Here is a 22,235-nt window from a genome sequence, read left to right as displayed (position 1 = left end):
TGTTGATTTTTTTCAAAATTAAGTTTATTGACCTCATTAACATTATTAATAAAAAATAGACTTTTAAATAGGTTATTAGGTTAGATCAGACCTATAAAAAAAACTTATAATAGATAATAGACTATACTTAAAGTTTAATTTTGTAAAATAAACTCAACTTATATATTCAAAATCTAATCTAACCTAATATATTCTCATCTCTACTCTTGAATTAACTAGTCATATTTGACATTGTAAGTACTTGAGTTGGAATGAGCCAAAAATTGAAATTGTTGAAAGTGGAACTTAATTAAGAGATAACTCTCTAAATCAAAGTGATACATGATGGTACAAGGCACTTATTACTACTACATTTGATGAAAACCTAAGAATGTGTTTGGATGAGGAATAAATGGAGTAAGTCATTTATTTGAAAATTTTCAAATTGTTTGAGATGAAATACTTTGTTTGGATAGAGAATTTACAAGGAATTTGAAATTCAATCATTTGTGAAATTCCTTGAAATAATAGAATTTCAAATTCTCCCAAAAAAGTAAGAATTTGAAATTCTTGATATTTTTTTTCTTTTTATTTCACTTATATATTTTATCTTATCTCTTATCTCTTCATGTTTTTAATTATTATATATTCAAAAATATTTTTAAAATTATTAAATATTATCTAATATTAATTTTTAAAATTATTAAATATTTAAAAATTAGCTAATATTTATTTTTATAAAATTTTATTTAAAAATCTCAATATAAAAATAAAATTTTAAAATTAATTTTATCATGATAGAATCAAATTATCATATCTAAACTAATAATTTAAAATTTAAAAAATTTGAATTGACTTATCCAAACAAAATATTTTAAGAATGATAGAAATTGAAATCAAAATAATTTAAATACTAAAAATTTTAAATTTTTTAAATTTGTAAAATTTCTCATCCAGACACACCATATCAGAAATAACATGTTAATGAGTTGCAGGTGCAGCGAAATGGTGCCTTTTAGTACTAGTTTCTTTTGAGAAAGTTCTTGTACCATTGAGCAGAAAGCTTTGGGTACCTTTTTAAGCCATCGTTGTAATCTACAAAGTTCAATCCAAATCGAACAGTGAACCCTGAAAACCATTCATTACAGTCCAAAAATGACCATGCAAAAAATCCCTTCACGTTTACGCCAGCCCTATATATATATATTTTTCATTTGTTAATATTATCAAAACTCAATCAATAATCAATTATATATAATAATAATAATTAGCCAAACACTTACTTAATTGCTGATCGAAGATAATATAAATGACGATAGTAATAATCGATTCTGTAAATATCCAAAAGGGCTTCTTCCACTGAGAGCGTTGGATCATTGAATTCGTTCATACCTATAAGGAAAAGAAAAGGCATAATCATGCATTTATATATTTTTCAATATACACTTTTGTTTAATAGAGGACTCAAGGAGCAAAAAATAAACATCATGTATTGGATATATTTATTTACCATTTTCAGTTATGTAAATCACAGGATTGTTGTATTTGTTCTTGGTATATAATAGAATATCTCGAAGTCCCTTTGGATAAAAGTATATCCAAAATGAAGCAGCCTGCATTATAATCAAATGCACTCTCCATAATCCATTTAATATTTTATCATATCAAATGAATTCAACTTGGAAAACAACTACAGTTTTAGATGGTCCACACACGTACCCTTAGACCTAAAGGTCTTCTATTGCGTTCAACTGCAATTGCAAGAACAACGACATGCCATTATCAAGTGAAACATTAAATAAAGGGTGCAAGTTGTTTTGTACTTTTAGGGAAATAATCATAGATAGATGGATATATATTATATAAAGTCTAATTAGATACGAGTTTAAAAATATTTTTGAGAGTTTTTCTATTAAAAAATATTTCTAATTTGTATCCAAACATGTTCATATATATTATCCTTACATGAAGGACTGGTGAGAGGATCTGTTAGGAAACTGGGTTTGACATTACTTTGTCTAGGTACACCATTAATGTAACTAGAAGAGTAATAGTTTAAGCCAATAAAATCAAAAGAACCATTCACTAGCCTTGCTTGCGATATAGTGAATTTTGGCAATCGACTTCCCACTAGGGCTTGCATGTTTTTAGGATACTCTCCTTTTGTTAATGGTTCCATAAACCTATCACCAATCAATGAAACAAATTAAAAACAAATCAGCTATTGGGAATATTTTTCTACCTTTCTTTTCACTTTAGTTGTGTTGTTAATGATGTTTCTCACAAGTCATATAACCTTAATAAAAAGAGGGAGCACTGAATTACCATCCATATTGAAAATCAAGTGCTCGTTCGGCGGCCCTTTGATCTGATGTGCTATTCTCTGCTAATGGTATGTACCAGTTGCTTACCAATGTTATGCCTATCTTGCCTTTCTGATATGCCTGCACAAATGCCCATTATCTTTTAAATTATACACCAAGATGTTAAGAAATATTTTACTCTAAATCTAATAAGAAAGTAAGAAATATTTATTAATCATGACAGTATATAGAGAACAACTTATAGTGTAACAAATCAAAGATTGTCAAATGTCGACAAAGTAACTAAACCTGATACTTAGTCTTGTACACACGAACAGCTTCCGCATGAGCAAGAATTTGATTGTGTGTAACTATGTAAGGTTCTGTGCCAGAATCACCACCGGTGCATGTTGGATAGGAACATCGACCTGGTGCTGTTGTCCCGGATGCATAGCCACTTAGACTGAACACCCATGGTTCATTCACAGTAACCCAAAGTTTTACTCTGTCTCCAAATTCCTTAAAGCAAAGATCCGTATAATCTCGAAAATCATCTCTGAAAAATTAATATGGAAGTTCAACAACTTACAATCCTATCAACATGTTAAATTTGTTAGGTAGATAAATAAGCTAAGCTATAGAATGGATACTCACATTATATGTAAGCTTAAGAAACCACCATATTCATCTTCCAGTGCTTGGGGAAGATCCCAATGAAAAAGAGTCACAAATGGTTTTAAACCTATAATTGATATGAATAACAAACACTATTTAATTAATTTTTGTTATCAACAACTTAATAATTAAAATGCTAAAATGTAAATGTAAAAATAAAAGTTTGAATAGTGAGCAGTGACCATTAGCCAATAATTCATTGATGAGATTGTTGTAATATTTGATTCCTTCATGATTTATACCACCACTAAGCTTTCCTTCTGTTGAAATACAATGAATAAAAAAATAGTTAAATATTGACGAATAATCACCCAACCAGGTAAAATTGAGTCAAGAATAGTCTTTAACTAAACTTACTTGGCAGTATTCTAGGCCAAGAGATTGAGAACCTGTATGAATCCAAATTCATATCCTTCATGATCTTAACATCTTCCTGTGATATACATGGATGACAGTATATTATTACATATTAAACAAAAAAATAAAATTAAATATATGGAAACTATACTGTGAGAAGTCTAGTGAATTTTAGTTAACTTCTAAGTAGTTTGGAATTTGTTCACAGATGAATTTCATGGGGTCTAATTACCGATTTCATAATCCATCATTTCAATTTTTTATAATTGTATTTTAAAATTGCAAGCAAATTATACCCAAATTCTTTTTTCGCAAGCAATACCAATTTAAAGAAAATGTCTTACAGACACACATTCATAAATCATAATTGCGATTATCTTCGATCAGTTCGATGTGTATGAGCACACAAAGTGAAGTTACCAAATATTATTAAGAAAGGAAATATTTAATGAATTTAATTTTGATATACTATCAGCTGATTAAAATAATCTTAATAATGATATTTGAAGTAATTATTACGAAACTTAATTTTATTATGATAATCTATATGATTAAATAGGCTAAAAAAAACTTATATTAAAGCATTTGTTTTAGTATCAAATACACATACCTTGTAACGGTGATATTGGTCGAGGGCGACATCTCCATTGCTTCCATCCCTTATCTTTTCTGCATATATGTCCAATCATGTATGCATGAATGCAAATTAACTATGAATAAGATAACTTAATAACAGCATTACAAGAAACCTCAATTAAGCTCCCTTCAACTTCAAATCAATAGCTTTTTTTTTTGTCAAAATTAAAGAGAAAAAATAGCTTATAAAATATAAAACTCTTTTGTATTATTAATTTTCAATTTATATTTTATATAGTGATATATTTAAACATTCAAAATGACTTCAACTATGCTTGCAATTAAAAAAATCGGGAGGGAATATGGATCTAAGAAGTGCACGGCATCGACTACTGCATGTGTATTTCTAATATATCTTATTAAGAAATAAATTAATAAATATTAATTTATTTATTAATAATATATAGAGTGATTTTATCCATAAATAAATCAATATCTTATAATGATCTTATGAAGTTTGGGAAAAGTTGTCTCAAAGTAGAAAATACACATGTTCTTTATAAAATAATAATAATAAATATTGCAAGTGGGTTGCGCATATATACAATCACATGCTTAATTAAATAGTTTTATCCGCTGGCATATTCGCATATGTTTGTGAATAGTTTTTTTTTTTCAATGATCATATTTTATTTAAAATATTTCTTAAACATTAAAAAGAATGAGGGTTATATAAAAAAAAATTCAAAAAATCTCACATCCACAAATAAAATAAAAGAAACTTAAAAAAAAATATTGAAATTTAACTCAATCCTTCAAAATCATTTTATAAAATAAGAGTTGTTCTTCATTTATAATTTTTTTATTTTATTAATAGTTATGTAAATTTAAATTTTTCTTGATAGGTTATTTTTTAAAATAAATTAAATTGAATACATTAAAGTTCAATGAATTAGATAAAATAATTTCATGTAATTCTAAAACTACCAAGTTTTGGTTACTTTTCTGAAAGTACATTTTGTATTTTTAAATAAATCAGGTGATTAAATAATATGCAATTTTTATAACTTTATAGTAAATTTATAAATTGCACCATCAAGTATCAACCGTTTATTTTTCATATTACCCATTTATTTAATATTTAGTAAGTGAAAAATTTATCTTATATATTAAATACAAACAATTATTCTAAATGAAAAGCATTTTTATAAGATTTTTTTTTTACTTTTTAAGGATTTTTTTATCTATTTTAATTTTTATTTATTAAATTTTAATATTTTTAAAATAAATTATAAATAATTAAAATAATATAATATCACAATATAAAATATTTATCATAAATATAAAATATAACTTATATATTTAAATATAATATATATATATATATATTATAAATATTTTGACCATACAAATGTAGATGCTAAAATACTATTATTAAATATAAAATTTGAATATAAATTTATTATATTAAAAATTTAAATGAAAGTTCATTAAATCTCATAATGTTCAGATTTGTAAAAGTACATCATTTATTGATATAAAAGAATCACGTTCTCTAATATTCATTATACATACCAACCAACCTTTGTATCCAAGCTTACAGTTTGCAATTATTTTACATACCAACCAACCTTTGCATCCATGCTTGCAATTTGCGATTTAAAATTTAACAGTAGGACTCATTAATTAGTTTATTAATTAAACAAAAAATAAAAAAAGTTAATATGCATCTCGATGATCTTTTCTTGTCCTTTATGTTTAGAGAGAGAGAGAGAGATACCGGGATGTTTATGGGTGAATGTATCCCATATGCTTGCTCCTCTGCCTCCTTCGTTTACTGCACCTTCGAACTATAAACACAACAAAAACACGTAATCAAGTTTTACACTTAAAAATATGAAGAAAAAAATATCGTTAAAGAAAAACAAATCGAAGTATTTCTGCAGCAAAAATGTTTTTCAGTCCATCTAATAAAGAATTCAACCTTGCTTGATTAACATGTCATCTAGCAAGTCAAGCATATCTTGATGGTACCTAAATGCAATAACTTGGATTCTTTCCTATATATACTCTCCTATCTTTGAAAAGATATAAAGAAAGAGAGATTGAGAGAGGTATAGAACACGAGCAGATCCAAGTCCAACAAAATAAATTTAAGCTTAAAAATGTTAAAAACACACTTTCAAATGCAACATTTGATTTAATATATCATTTAGTTCTTAAACTTGTTAGAAAACTTTAATTAGCTCTCTAAACAAAATAATTATAAAGTACTAACAACAGTCATAATATGTGTGTGTATTATATATTTACCTGATAGGCTGAGGATCCAGCCCCAAAGATGAAGCCAGGAGGAAAAGAGGTGCGATTGAGTGAAGCAGCATCATGAACAGGCGAATATAATGGAACTGAATCTGTGGAAGAAACTCTGAATGAGGAAAGTAGAACAAAAGAAAGCACACACACTAAGTAATAATACCCCATTTCTGTGCTTCTTCTATGCCTCAACGCTACTTGCATGTCTTTCTGTTTTATACACCAAAACCATCCCCATGAACGTGCCTACTTTCATATTAAAATAAGAGTTAATAATCCATCCATACACTGTCAGTATAAATTTTTTTTACACTGACAACCAATCATATTTTTTAATAATGTCATGTTAGTATAGAGTTAATCACCTATACACATTGGCAACCAATCATTCCGTCAAGATCTCTTCGTTAGTTGGGGGAAGAATCCGCATGAATCGGATTTTTGAGGAATATGTCAATGGAGAATTGGATTTGGTTAGACAATGTGTGGTTGGTAAACAAGGATTGGTTTTTTAGTAAAGTACGGAATATATCATCTAATATTCAATATGATATTTTAACAGTGTCATGTATGAATGATTAATTCATAAAATAATCTCAATGTTCAATATTAAAGTTCTATTTTTTATTAATATTTTAAATCTTAAAACAGTAATTTACCATCACTTATAAATTATAATATCTCGTCAGAGTAATAATTAATAGCGAAGAAACATAAAAGCCGCCACTTATTTTAATGTAAAGATCAAAATGAAGTGTAAAATTTTATTACGTGCGGATTAGTCAAATACAACTATATGGAATGTGGGATTTGATTTATTTAAAGTGGGAGGATTGCATTCAATAATGCGGTAGATAGACATAAACCATTAACTAAGTCTTATATTGAATAGTCACAATTAAAAAACAATAAAAAAAATTACATTACTTTTTAAGTAATCACATCACATTAAAAGTTCGTTTGTTTAAATTTTTAAAAAATACGTTTGTAAATAAATTATTTTTAAAATAAAATAATTATTAATAAGTAGATAAGAATTACTTTTTAAAAAATTGTTTATTTTAAAAAATAAATTTAGATAAATATATTAAAAAATATCATTTTATAAATATATATAAAAAAGAAAGAGAGATCTTTTTACGTAAGTTTATTTAAACTTATTTTATTCAATAATTCATATTTTATATCAAATTGTAATAATATAATAATTAAAATTAAAATTTTTAATATATTAATCAAGTTTACTAATCTTTAAAAAATTTAAAAATATTTGATATGTCATTCATTAATTCAAATTAATGTAATAATTATCTGTTAATTTAAATTAATGAAATAAAATATCAAATAATTTTTAATTTTTTTAAAAAATTTTAAACTTAATCGATATATTAAATTTTTTAAATTTAATAGTTATATCATTAAAATTTAATATAAAATATATATTATTAAATAAAGTAAGTTAGATAATAATAAAATATTAAATTATTATTGTTACTCTGGCGAGATATTATAATTTATAAGCGAAGGTAAATCCTCGTGTGACGTGAATTTCCGATTGAGTTAGATTATAATAAAATTAAATTGAACGCGCATTGTTTTAAACACGATCTGTAATTTTAACAATAAACATCAGCATATAATAATCCTAACTAGAAACGTTAATATGTACAAAAGAAAAAGTATTTTTAATTTCCCCTTTTTTAAGTACTGTTAACCAACACGAGATGTTAATATTTTGTAACAACTAAAGCTATTTATATAACAACTTTTTTTATATATAAGCGAGAGATAAGAAAAGAAAAAAAGTGTAAAATAAAAATAGGCAATTTAATAAAATAAAATAAATAAATAAATGCATAACAACCATTAGAACGATGTGTTATATTGGAAAAATTATTTTTATAATTATTTTGTCTGTGGACATAGTGTATACAATGTCTTAAAGATAATAATTAAGGATTAATTTGTGTTCGTTAAACATGTATTTTGTTAAATAAGTATTATTTTAATATTGATAAAAATTGATCGTGTAAGCATTGTGTGATTATGTTGGTCTTTTGTGTAATAATTCGAGAGATCATTACTCTTAATACAGTATAGTTACTACACAGTAGAAAATAATAAATTGAAATTAAGTACCCTAAGATTCTCATACAACAATACAAGCAGAAAACAATAAATTGAAATTAAGTACCTTAAGATTCTCATGCAACAATACATGATCATTCATGCAGCAGATATATATGTATAGGGTGCATAAAACTTAAAACAATTCCTATTTACAAGACTATAAAACATAAAACCCCCTATGGAGTTACATAAAAACCTTGCACATATATACCATTTACATCACTATACACAATACTAAAAACATAAAAATCTATCGTTGATCAAGCAACTATATACAAGTATGATCGTAACACTATTGTCAATGATTTATTTTGCCTGCAATAAACTCATGTAATAAAACTGGAAGAAAATAATCCATGTCAACCCAATCCAAGAACAGAGAGGAAAAGAACGAAAGAAACGCTATTGTATGACAGAAATCATAAAACATGATGTTCTTTTTTTTTTCTTTTGAAGGAAAAACATGATTTTTTTTATCATGGAGAAAAATACAAGACAAATTAAGGTCCGACAAAAATTACATGCATGGCATCAACCAAAACAATAAAACTTAATTTTGGAGGACATGCCTCCCATGTTACAAAAGGATCTAAACAAGAAAAACTGTTTAACCAATAGATATGTGCATTGATTTTCCTCTCTTAAGGTGTGATGAAAGGAAACTTGTTAAGCTTGTCCACCAATACATTCGATTTTATTGATAAGAGTTGTGTACGTATGCCAAAGGATAATCTTGTTGGATTAAATTATATATCATTAAAAAATTAGTCTCACATATGACCCTCCTAAAGCTAGCATCCCAAACTACTCGTAAACCTGATAGATAGCCAAAAGTTCTACATGCATGTTAGTAGTAACACCACAATTACTAAAAATCCCAAGAGTCAATTACTACATGAATTCCTAATGAGGCTCCAAATCCTAATATGTTAGGATTTCTTCTGCTACAACTATCGACACTTAACTTTACATAGTAAGAGGCTTCCACAAAATATACCTTTGATTTAGAATAGCATGTGACATATTGGATGAACAAAATGTTGAGATAAAGATATCTGATTAGCTAAGTTATATATATGTTTGCATATTTATACAAAATATTGTATAATTAAGACTTCCTTAATTTTGTCCTGTTGGTAAACTTTCTTATCTAGTTCCATGATTTATAGAAGTAAAATACTATATGAATAGAGTATTATGTATACCGAAAGCATGAATAAAAATCATTGAATTTTTCTTTCTTTTCAATTTGGTACTAGAGCTTAAGCTTTTTTTTTTTCTAAACCTTTCAAGAAGATCTTCAATGGAGAGGTGGCAGAAAAAACACCAATTTTAGTGATAATTCAATTTGAAGGTGTCTTTAACGTAGGCATCATCCTAACCGAATCCAATTATGGTGTGTGGTCACAACTAATGGAAATGCACATTGTAGAAAAAAATTGTACATGATACCCCTTAGATCACCTCATGTATAATGAGTTTATTTTAGTTTGTAAATTATTGTCATAATTATTTTAGTTTGTTAAAATATGAGTCAATTATTTAAAATATACCAAATTAGATATAAGAAATATTTAAAATATTTTTTATATGATTATCCTTTTTCATTATAGATTTATAAGCTTACGACTTATATGTACGCCCAGTGTACGGATCCAGCAATTTTAAATAGTGGGGGCAATATTTAAATACATAAATTTGTCAAAATATAAAATAAAACTTTTATAAAGATAAATATATATTATAATTGTTCTTTACAAATTTTCATAATTTGAAAATATGGAATGATTTGCTCATTTTGAATACTATCAAAAACCTTTCTCTCTATAAGTAATTAAACAATTATTTAACCAATCATCTCCCATACAATTTCGCATCCAATTCTTGATGATATTCATAGCAGAAAAAACTCTTTCAACTGATGCAGTTGCCACCGGTAATATCAAGGCTAGCTCTAAAAGCAAATACACCAATGTATATACAACATGTTTTCTTGTCTCCACAAGTTTCCTAAAAAGATATTAATCCCTTCTAATTTTGAAAAAGCACTGTTAAAACATATATCTATGAAATAATTTTCAAGTTGGTTATCTAATGTAATGTTCATAACATATAATAATGTTTCTTCTAAACATAAAAATAGAATGAGTAAATAAAAATTAAAATACTGAATTTCTCATTGAAAATATTTTTTTTTATAAATAAAGTAATATAAAAATAATAACTTTAAATACACTAACCTCAAAGATCACTTTAAATGTATAGTTTAGCTATTCAAACAAGAAGGAATAGAGATGGAAGAAGAAGTTTTTTTTTTTTCAATTTCGTTGTTCTACACTTTAAAATATTTTAGAGATAGAGGGGAACTTCAAAATATGAAAAGAATTGGAAAAAGAAAAAATAAAAAAGAAAAAAGATATAAAATATCTAAAAAGAGGTTATATAGCAACTTATGATTTTTTTTCTTTTACTTAAAATACATACATTATTAATTTATAATTTTTTTATCTTGATTTACAATTTAAATGCATAACAACTTTTTTTTTCTTCTAAAACATGTAATTTGTTGTTATTTTTTATAATATATTAAAATATTTTTTTTAAAATCTTCCTTCTCACACAAAGATAACTGCAGCAAGACTCAAATTCAATTTTAATTTTATCTTTTAAATTTTTTAAAAAAAAATTTCTATTTTTAAATTTTAAATAAAAATAATATAATATTATATATATTATTAAAAAAAAGACCTGAAAAGTTAGTGGGGGCAACTATCCCCACAAGACAATATGTGCATCCGTCGTTGCGTACGCCGATATGGATATGATTGCATATGAATTGTCTCTTTAACAGAAAATGATTCATTTTTTTCGCTCTTTGTGATATTGTATATATTTTAAATTTTAAATTTTAATAATATTAAGTAAATTATATTTTATCATACAGATTAAAAAATAACTCACAATGACATTTAAGAAAAATTGCTAATTTTTTGAAAATTAAGTTTATTGACCTCATTAACATTATTAATAAAAAATAGACTTTTAAATGGGTTATTAGGTTAGATTAAACCTATAAAAGAAATCTATAATAGATAACTATACTTAAAGTTTAATTTTGTAAAATAAACTCAACTTATATATTCAAAGTCTAATCTAACCTAATATATTCTCATCTCTACTCTTGAATTAACTAGACATATTTGACATTGTAAGTACTTGAATGGGAATGAGCCAAAAATTGAAATTGTTGAAAGTGGAACTTAATTAAGAGATAACTCTCTAAATCAAAGTGATACATTATGGTGCAAGGCACTTATTACTACTACATTTGATGAACTCTAACAGAAATAACAGGCTAATGAGTTGCAGGTGCAGCGAAATGGTGCCTTTTAGTACTAGTTTCTTTTGAGAAAGTTCTTGTACCATTGAGCAGAAAGCTTTGGGTACCTTTTTAAGCCATCGTTGTAATCTACAAAGTTCAATCCAAATCGAACAGTGAACCCTGCAAACCACTCATTACAGTCCAAAAATGACCATGCAAAAAATCCCTTCACGTTTGCGCCAGCCCTATATATATATATTTTTTCATTTGTTAATATTATCAAAACTCAATCAATAATAAATTTTATATATAATAATAATTAGCCAAACACTTACTTAATTGCTGATCGAAGATAATAGAAATGACGATAGTAATAATCGATTCTGTAAATATCCAAAAGGGCTTCTTCCACTGAGAGCGTTGGATCATTGAATTCGTTCATACCTATAAGGAAAAGAAAAAGCATATAACCATGCATTTATATATTGTTCAGTATGCACTTTTGTTTAATAGAGGACTCAAGGAGCAAAAAATAAACATCATGTATTGCATATATTTATTTACCATTTTCAGTTATGTAAATCACAGGATTGTTGTATTTGTTCTTGGTATATAATAGAATATCTCGAAGTCCCTTTGGATAAAAGTATATCCAAAATGAAGCAGCCTGCATTATAATCAAATGCACTCTCCATAATCCATTTAATATTTTATCATATCAAATGAATTCAACTTGGAAAACAACTATAGTTTTAGATGGTCCACAACGTACCCTTAGACCTAAAGGTCTTCCATTGCGTTCAACTGCAATTGCAAGAACAATGACATGCCATTATCATGTGAAACATTAAATAAAGGATGCAAGTTATTTTGTACTTTTGGGGAAATAATGATAGATAGATGAATGATATGTATTATATAAAGGGTGCAAGTTATTTAATTAGTATTGAAATTTTTAAAAACGTTTCTAACTTATATTCAAATATGTTCATATTATCCTTACATGAAGTATTGGTGAGAGGATCTGTTAGGAAACTGGGTTTGGCATTACTTTGTCTAGGTACACCATTAATGTAACTAGAGGAGTAATAGTTTAAGCCAATAAAATCAAATGAATCTTTCACTAGCCTTGCTTGTGATATATTGAATTTTGGCAATCGACTTCCCACTAGGGCTCGCATGTTTTTAGGATACTCTCCTTTTGTTAATGGTTCCATAAACCTATCACCAATCAATGAAACAAATTAAAAACAAATCAGCTTGGGAATATTTTTCTACCTTTCTTTTTTCACTTTAGTTGTGTTGTTAATGATGTTTCTCATAAGTCATATAACCTTAATAAAAAGAGGGAGCACTGAATTACCATCCATATTGAAAATCAAGTGCTCGTTTGGCGGCCCTTTGATCTGATGTGCTATTCTCTGTTAATGGTATGAACCAGTTGCTTACCAATGTTATGCCTATCTTGCCTTTCTGATATGCCTGCACAAATGCCCATTATCTTTTAAATTATACACCAAGATGTTAAGAAATATTTTACTCTAAATCTAATAAGAAAGTAAGAAATATTTATTAATCATGACAGTATAGAGTAGAGAACAACTTATAGTGTAACAAATCAAAGATTGTCAAATGTCGATCGACAAAGTAACTAAACCTGATACTTAGTCTTGTACACACGAACAGCTTCAGCATGAGCAAGAATTTGATTGTGTGTAACTATGTAAGGTTCTGTGCCAGAATCACCAGCGGTGCATGTTGAATCGGAACATCGACCTGGTGCTGTTGTCCCGGATGCATAGCCATTTTGACTGAACAACCATGGTTCATTCAAAGTAACCCAAAGTTTCACTCTGTCTCCAAATTCCTTAAAGCAAAGATCCGCATAATCTCGAAAATCATCTCTGAAAAATTAATATGGAAGTTCAACAACTTACAATCCTATCAACATGTTAAATTTGTTAGGTAGATAAATAAGCTAAGCTATAGAATGGATACTCACATTATATGTGAGCTTAGGAAACCACCATATTCATCTTCCAGTGCTTGGGGAAGATCCCAATGAAAAAGAGTCACAAATGGTTTTAAACCTATAATTGATATGAATAATAAACAATATCTAATTAATTTTTGTTATCAACAACTTAATAATTAAAATGCTAAAATGTAAATGTAAAATAAAAGTTTGAACAGTCGAGTAGTGACCATTAGCCAATAATTCATTGATGAGATTGTTGTAATATTTGATTCCTTCATGATTTATACCACCACTAAGCTTTCCTTCTGTTGAAATACAATTAATAAAAAAAAAATAGTTAAATATTGACGAATAATCACCCAACCAGGTAAAATTGAGTCAAGAATAGTCTTTAACTAAACTTACTTGGCAGTATTCTAGGCCAAGAGATTGAGAACCTGTATGAATCCAAATTCATATCCTTCATGATCTTAACATCTTCCTGTGATATACATGGATGACAGTATATTATTACATATTAAACAAAAAAATAAAATTAAATATATGGAAACTATACTGTGAGAAGTCTAGTGAATTTTAGTTAACTTCTAAGTAGTTTGGAATTTGTTCACAGATGAATTTCATGGGGTCTAATTACTGATTTCATAATCCATCATTTCAATTTTTTATAATTGTATTTTAAAATTGCAAGCAAATTATACCCAAATTCTTTTTTTGCAAGCAATACCAATTTAAAGAAAATGTCTTACAGACACACATTCATAAATCATAATTGCGATTATCTTCGATCAGTTCGATGTGTATGAGCACACAAAGTGAAGTTACCAAATATTATTAAGAAAGGAAATATTTATTGAATTTAATTTTGATATACTATCAGCTGATTAAAATAATCTTAATAATGATATTTGAAGTAATTATTACGAAACTTAATTTTATTATGATAATCTATATGATTAAATAAGTTAAAAAAAAACCTTATATTAAAGCATTTGTTTTAGTATCAAATACACATACCTTGTAACGGTGATATTGGTCGACGGCAACATCTCCATTGCTTCCATCCCTTATCTTTTCTGCATATATGTCCAATCATGTATGCATGAATGCAAATTAACTATGAATAAGATAACTTAATAACAGCATTACAAGAAACCTCAATTAAGCTCCCTTCAACTTCAAATCAATAGCTTTTTTTTTGTCAAAATTAAAGAGAAAAAATAGCTTATAAAATATAAAACTCTTTTGTATTATTAATTTTCAATTTATATTTTATATAGTGATATATTTAAACATTCAAAATGACTTCAACTATGCTTGCAATTAAAAAAATCGGGAGGGAATATGGATCTAAGAAGTGCACGTACGGCATCGACGTACTGCATGTGTATTTCTAATATTTCTTATTAAGAAATAAATTAATAAATATTAATTTATTTATTAATAATATATAGAGTGATTTTATCCATAAATAAATCAATATCTTATAATGATCTTCTGAAGTTTGGGAAAAGTTGTCTCAAAGTAGAAAATACACATGTTCTTTATAAAATAATAATAATAAATATTGCAAGTGGGTTGCGCATATATACAATCACATGCTTAATTAATTAGTTTTATCCGCTGGCATATTCGCATATGTTTGGGAATAGTTTTTTTTTTTTTTTTTAATGATCATATTTTATTTAAAATATTTCTTAAACATTAAAAAGAATGAGGGTTATATAAAAAAAATTCAAAAAGTCTCACATCCTCAAATAAAATAAAAGAAACTTTAAAAAATATATTAAAATTTAACTCAATCCTTCAAAACCATTTTATAAAATAAGAGTTGTTCTTCATTTATAATTTTTTATTTTATTTATAGTTATGTAAAATTTAAATTTTTCTTGATAGGCTATTTTTTAAAATAAATTAAATTGAATACATTAAAGTTCAATCAATTAGATAAAATAATTTCATGTAATTCTAAAACTACCAAGTTTTGGTTACTTTTCTGAAAGTACATTTTGTATTTTTAAATAAATCAGGTGATTAAATAATATGCAATTTTTATAACTTTATAGTAAATTTTTAAATTGCACCATCAAGTATCAACCGTTTATTTTTCATATTACCCATTTATTTAATATTTAGTAAGTGAAGAAATTATCTTATGTATTAAATACAAACAATTATTCTAAATGAAAAGCATTTTTATAAGATTTTTTTTACTTTTTAAGGATTTTTTTTATCTATTTCAATTTTTATTTATTAAATTTTAATATTTTTAAAATAAATTATAAATAATTAAAATAATATAATATCACAATATAAAATATTTATCATAAATATAAAATATAATTTATATATTTAAATATAATATATATATATTATAAATATTTTGACCATACAAATGTACATGCTAAAATACTATTAAATATAAAATTTGAATATAACTTTATTATATTAAAAATTTAAATGAAAGTTCATTAATTAAATCTCATAATGTTCAAATTTGTAAAAGTACATCATTTATATATTGATATAAAAGAATCACGTTCTCTAATAATCATTTTACATACCAACCAACCTTTGCATGCAAGCTTACAATTTGCAATTATTTTACATACCAACTAACCTTTGCATCCATGCTTGCAATTTGCGATTTAAAATTTAACAGTAGGACTCATTAATTAGTTTATTAATTAAACAAAAAATAAAAAAAGTTAAGTGTGCATCTCGATGATCTTTTCTTGTCCTTTATGTTTAGAGAGAGAGAGAGAGATACCGGGATGTTTATGGGTGAATGTATCCCATATGCTTGCTCCTCTGCCTCCTTCGTTTACTGCACCTTCGAACTATAAACACAACAAAAACACGTAATCAAGTTTTACACTTAAAAATATGAAGAAAAAAATATCGTTAAAGAAAAACAAATCGAAGTATTTCTGCAGCAAAAATGTTTTTCAGTCCATCTAATAAAGAATTCAACCTTGCTTGATTAACATGTCATCTAGCAAGTCAAGCATATCTTGATGGTACCTAAATGCAATAACTTGGATTCTTTCCTATATATACTCTCCTAAAAGATATAAAGAAAGAGAGATTGAGAGAGGTATAGAACACGAGCAGATCCAAGTCCAACAAAATAAATTTAAGCTTAAAAATGTTAAAAACACACTTTCAAATGCAGCATTTGATTTAATACATCATTTAGTTCTTAAACTTTTTAGAAAACTTTAATTAGCTCTCTAAACAAAATAATTATAAAGTACTAACAACAGTCATAATATGTGTGTGTATTATATATTTACCTGATAGGCTGAGGATCCAGCCCCAAAGATGAAGCCAGGAGGAAAAGAGGTGCGATTGAGTGAAGCAGCATCATGAACAGGCGAATATAATGGAACTGAATCTGTGGAAGAAACTCTGAATGAGGAAAGTAGAACAAAAGAAAGCACACACACTAAGTAATAATACCCCATTTCTGTGCTTCTTCTATGCCTCAACGCTACTTGCATGTCTTTCTGTTTTATACACCAAAACCATCCCCATGCACGTGCCTACTTTCATATATTAAAATAAGAGTTAATCATTCATATACTAACGGCATAAAATCTTTTACACTGACAACCAATTATTTTTTTAAAATTATTTTATTTTATTTTTATTTGATTAAATAAGTAAATGACATGACATATATTATTAAAAAATATGATTGGTTATTAGTGTAAAAAAATTTTACACTGACAATATATATATATATGGATGATTAACTCTTAAAATAATTTCAATATTCAATATTAAAGTTCTATTTTTTATTAATATTTTAAATCTCAAAACAGTAATTTACCATCACTTATAAATTATAATATCTCGTCAGAGTAATAATAATTAATAGCGAAGAACCATAAAAGCCGCCACTTATTTTAATGTAAAGATCAAAATGAAGTACAAAATTTTATCACGTGAGGACTAGTCAAATACAACTATGGAATGTGGGATTTGATTTATTTAAAGGGGGAGGAGTGTATTCAATAATGCGGTAGGTATAAACCATTAAATAAGTCTTATATTGAATAGTCACAATTAAAAAACAATAAAAAAAAATTGCATTACTTTTTAAGTAATCACATCGCATTAAAAGTTCGTTTGTTTAAATTTTTTAAAAAATACGTTTGTAAATAAATGTTTTTTAAAATAAAATAATTATTTAATAAGTAGATAAGAATTAATTTTTAAAAAAAATTATTTTAAAAAATAAATTTAGATAAACATATTAAAAAATATTTATTTTATAAATATATATAGAGAGAGGAGGAGTGATTACTTTACCCTAGAAATAAGTCTATATAAACTTATTTTGTTCAATAACTCATGTTTTTATATCAAATTGTAATAATAATTCAATAGTTAAAACTAAACTTCTTAATGTATTGATTAAATTTGCTAACTTTTAAAAATTTTAAAAATATTTGATACTTCATTTCATAAATTCAAATCAATATATAAAATATTTTTATGATTATCTATTAATTTGAATTGATGAAATGAAATATCAAATAATTTTTAAATTTTTTAAAAATTTGTAAATTTGATCTATATATTAAAAATTTTAAATTTAATAGTTACATCATTAAAATTTAATGTAAAACATAAATTATTAAATAAAGTAAATTTATATAATAATAAAATATTAATTATTATTTTTACTCTATCAAGATATTATAATTTATAAGTGATGGTAAATCCTTGTGTGATGTGAATTTCCGATTGAGTTACAGTATGTTTACATTAACGTTGAAACGTGAAAAATCACATTTGACTGGAAGCAATGAATAATAGCTTCTACGTAAAATTATGCTAGACGTGGAGAGAGAACGTGTGGAAACGTATTTCCAAACACACTATTAGATTATAATAAAATTAAATTGAACGCATTGTTTTAAACACAACCTGTAATTTTAACAATAAACATCAGCATATAAACGTTAATATGTAAAAATAAAATAAAAAATAGGCAATTTAATAATAAATAAATAAATAAATGTGTAACAACCATTAGAACGATGTGATATATTAAAAAATTATTTTTATAATTCTTTTGTCTATGGACATAGTGTACACAATGTCTTAAAGATAATAATTAAAGATTAATTTGTGTTTACTAAACATGTATTTTGTTAAATAAATATTATTTTAATACTGATAAAATTTGATCGTGTAAGTATTATGTGATTATGTCAGCCTCTTATGTAATAATTTGATAGATCACTACATTTAATATAGTACATTTACTACACAACAGAAAATAATAAATTGAAATTAAATACTTTAAAATTCTCATGCAACAGTATATGGTCATTCATGCAATGAATATATGTATAAGGTGCATAAAATTTAAAACAGATCCTATTTATAAGACTATAAAACATAAAATCCCCTATAGAATTATATAAAATCCCTACACATATATACACAATACGATAAATATAAAACTCTATCGTCAATCAAGCGACTCTATACAAATATAATCGTTAAAATCTAACAACATGAAAAAAAATAAGTATAAGCTTATGAAAGAAAATAACACAATTAACTAAATGGGGAATAACAACTTGAACCAATATAATTAGAACAATAGAATAGACTTCCATTTAAGATAATCACATATTCAACATCAGCAACAACTTATAACTTCAATTTCAACTTACAACATTAATTACAACTTTCAACATCAAATACCACTTACAACATAAATAACAACAAGTAGTGAATTTCACAACTTATGCAATATAAAACAACTCAATAACATTAACTTCTCCCACATAGGCAACATTCTCAACATGTTAAACTTACAAAAAAAGTTAAGCAACTCATTAACATGTCAACATAGCATGTGAACAACACATTACATGCACAATACAAGAACTATATGTGTCATTACACATTAAACTAAAAAAATATTTTACAACAAAGATAAACCATCTAAGTGGCTTGACTTCACTAAATCAACAACCATGCAATATTTTCAATACAACTAGATCAACAACCAAGGATCTTTTCAATATAGTTAGCTCAATAGCCAAGGATCTTTTAAATACAACTAGATCCATAGTGAATATTTTTCAATACAGTTAGATCAACAATTAATCAATGATCTTTTCAATATAACTAGATCAACAACTAATGGTATTTGCAATACAGTTAGATCAACAACCAGTGATCTTTTCAATACATTTAGATCAATAGTCAAGGATCTTTTCAATACAGCTAGATCAACAACCAAGGATCTTTTTAATCTTTCAACCTTAACAACTTAAAATATCATACAACTTAAGCAACTTACATCAATAAAAAAAAACTTACAATAATAGGCAACTTAAGCAATGCATACATCTTTATACAACATCATACATTATCAAATGCTATAAGAGAATTAACATATATCATTTAAAACATGCAATTATCAACTAGCATACAACAACACAACTTCCACATAACACAACCCATATCGAGTTCCACTAATCCTTTCAAAACTCGTCTTTATCTAATATGAAAGATACAAAGGTTATCTATAACTCTTATGAAGATCTCGTGTTCTAACTCCACCATCTACTGTATTAAAAATTATAAAAATCGCAACATTGTTTTGCTTATGTTGACAGCTTGACCTTTGCCCACCAAAAAAATCATATATTGAGTTCTAAACTCCCTTTTTAGGTGATTCCAAAATTATTGGAAAACTAACCTCCAAGGCTAAAACTTTCATGAAGATCATAAAACCTAATTCGGTCATCTATCATTCGCTTAGTGAACACTTCCTTGTTGAGTGAGTGGAGCTCTCTAGAGCTCCTTGCTAAGCAATCAAAACTCACTATTGAGCAAAAATATGAAGATTGGGTTGATGTTCTTCATTTGTGCATAAACGTTAAGCAACCATACACTTCTTACTGTGTGAGAATGCGATGTTCCTCCATGAAAATCACCTTTTCTTAACAAATCTAGCTACCCACATCAAATACAACATAAGAAATCCATGATTTCTTCTTATCCACACCTCCTATAACTCAAAACACTTAAAAAAAACATCACATGCAACCACTACAACAACTCAAGATCATCAGCACATCTTCATCCTTCAAAAACTACTAATGCAAAAATTGGATTTAAAATCGGAGTTTTAAGATCGGTTACAAGGTAACCGATCTTAAAAGTGACGCAGTGGCAATTTTGTAAATAATATGAACACTTTTAAGATCGGTTAAAATTTAACCGATCTTAAAAGTACTTTTAAGATCGGTTATTTTATGACCGATCTTAAAAGGTATGTCTGACACAACTTTTAAGATCGGTTACAAAAGAACCGATCTTAAAAAATTTATCATAAATAACTTTTAAGATCGGTCATAAAATAACCGATCTTAAAAGTACTTTTAAGATCGGTTATTTTATGACTGATTTTAAAAGTGCTACTTTTAAAATCAGTTATTTTAGAACCGATTTTGTATGAAGTATACAAAATCTGTTCTTAAATAACTGATTTTAAAAGTATCGTTAGAAACCTTTTATATTTTTCTTCATTCTCATTCTCTTTAATCTTTCCCTCCATTCCTTTTTTTACTCTATGACGCTCTCATTTTCTAAAGTCTTCAATAAGGTAAATTTCGTTGTCATTTTCGTTTTCATTTTCGTCTTCTCATGCTCTTCTTGTGTCTCTTTTTGTTTTCTCATGCTCTCTCTTGTCTCTATTTTCGTTGTAGGTTCATTTTGGGTAAATTTCGAACCTGGAACGGGCCGTTTTGAAAGGAGCACGGCCCTTTCTGCAAGGAGAACGACCCATTCTCGATGGAGAACGGGGCGTTCTGAAAGGAGCACGACCCGTTCTACAAGGAGAACGGGCCGTTTTAATAGTTAACTTTTAGGCCTTTTGAACAGCCTGGAACGACCCGTTCCAGTTTTGGAATGGCTCGTTCCAGTTTTGGAACGGCCCGTTTCAGTTTAATTTTTTTCGCCACCCAAACTTTTAAGATCGGTTATAAAACAACCGATTTTAAAAGTTAACTTTTAAAATCAGTTATTTAACCGATTTTAAAAGTCTAACTTTTAAAATTGACTCTTTTAAAATCGGTTACGGAATCGATTTTAAAAGTTAAAAATAACCGATTTTAAAAACCTTTTTTCCACTAGTGAACCCTAAAAACTCAATAACATAAAATTCATGCATTCCCAACTTAAATGCTACCAATGGGCCAAACAACACAAAAATCAATACATGCAACATGAGTAAACTAATCTACAAGTTTCCTTTATCTCGAATTGCTCATAAACAAGAAAAGGAAAAAAGTAACTACAAAGAACGAAGCTCCTCAAGAGTTCGTCATACAACAACCTTGACTTTGGATTCTCTGTGACACCCTCTACCCCAACATACATATACAGTAATTATAAAAAAATAGAATTTTTCATCAATAAAAATCAAATTTCCAACCACGTAAGGGTAAAGAGTTCACATTCATAAACTTAATCCAAATAACATGCCAGTAAAATTACAAAGAAATAAAACTAAATTTTCCAAAATAATTTAATAAGAACATTTTAAACAATCCTATCTATG

The 22,235-nt window shown here is 26.5% G+C and overlaps 2 protein-coding genes across 2 annotated transcripts; both read right to left on the bottom strand.

Annotated features, from left to right (window-relative positions):
- Positions 1 to 263: 263 nt before the first annotated feature.
- LOC109798566 (non-cyanogenic beta-glucosidase) lies at positions 264 to 6,517 on the bottom strand. Its single transcript, XM_083062355.1, has 13 exons — positions 6,204 to 6,517; positions 5,671 to 5,740; positions 3,925 to 3,983; positions 3,315 to 3,390; positions 3,140 to 3,217; positions 2,937 to 3,024; positions 2,592 to 2,838; positions 2,305 to 2,423; positions 1,945 to 2,162; positions 1,699 to 1,730; positions 1,490 to 1,592; positions 1,263 to 1,371; positions 264 to 1,172 (listed from the first exon to the last, which is right to left on the bottom strand). Exons 1-13 carry the CDS (start codon positions 6,408 to 6,410, stop codon positions 1,001 to 1,003), a joined length of 1,578 nt encoding a protein of 525 aa, XP_082918481.1. The 5' UTR covers positions 6,411 to 6,517; the 3' UTR covers positions 264 to 1,000.
- Positions 6,518 to 11,574: 5,057 nt separating this feature from the next.
- Positions 11,575 to 17,166, bottom strand: LOC109798567 (non-cyanogenic beta-glucosidase). Its single transcript, XM_083062354.1, has 13 exons — positions 16,933 to 17,166; positions 16,407 to 16,476; positions 14,654 to 14,712; positions 14,042 to 14,117; positions 13,864 to 13,941; positions 13,661 to 13,748; positions 13,316 to 13,562; positions 13,022 to 13,140; positions 12,662 to 12,879; positions 12,431 to 12,462; positions 12,223 to 12,325; positions 11,994 to 12,102; positions 11,575 to 11,903 (listed from the first exon to the last, which is right to left on the bottom strand). Exons 1-13 carry the CDS (start codon positions 17,137 to 17,139, stop codon positions 11,732 to 11,734), a joined length of 1,578 nt encoding a protein of 525 aa, XP_082918480.1. The 5' UTR covers positions 17,140 to 17,166; the 3' UTR covers positions 11,575 to 11,731.
- Positions 17,167 to 22,235: the final 5,069 nt, after the last annotated feature.

Source organism: Cajanus cajan, chromosome 8 (genome assembly GCF_000230855.2).
Source record: "Cajanus cajan strain Asha chromosome 8, NIPB_CcT2T_4, whole genome shotgun sequence".
Taxonomy (NCBI): domain Eukaryota; kingdom Viridiplantae; phylum Streptophyta; class Magnoliopsida; order Fabales; family Fabaceae; genus Cajanus; species Cajanus cajan.
Note: the sequence above shows the minus strand (reverse complement) of the source record. Positions and strands in the feature narration are given on the sequence as shown.

Bases quoted from the DNA above. Each gene is read 5' to 3' on its own strand.
- LOC109798566 (XM_083062355.1), bottom strand. From the start codon at position 6,410: ATGCAAGTAGCGTTGAGGCATAGAAGAAGCACAGAAATGGGGTATTAT. The intron at 2,424-2,591 runs GTTTAGTTACTT...GCATTTGTGCAG, and splicing joins TGTACAAGACTAAGTATCAG to GCATATCAGAAAGGCAAGAT. The intron at 1,731-1,944 runs GTAAGGATAATA...TTGCAATTGCAG, and splicing joins TCCTCTCACCAGTCCTTCAT to TTGAACGCAATAGAAGACCT.
- LOC109798567 (XM_083062354.1), bottom strand. From the start codon at position 17,139: ATGCAAGTAGCGTTGAGGCATAGAAGAAGCACAGAAATGGGGTATTAT. The intron at 13,141-13,315 runs GTTTAGTTACTT...GCATTTGTGCAG, and splicing joins TGTACAAGACTAAGTATCAG to GCATATCAGAAAGGCAAGAT. The intron at 11,904-11,993 runs GTAAGTGTTTGG...ATATATATATAG, and splicing joins TATCTTCGATCAGCAATTAA to GGCTGGCGCAAACGTGAAGG.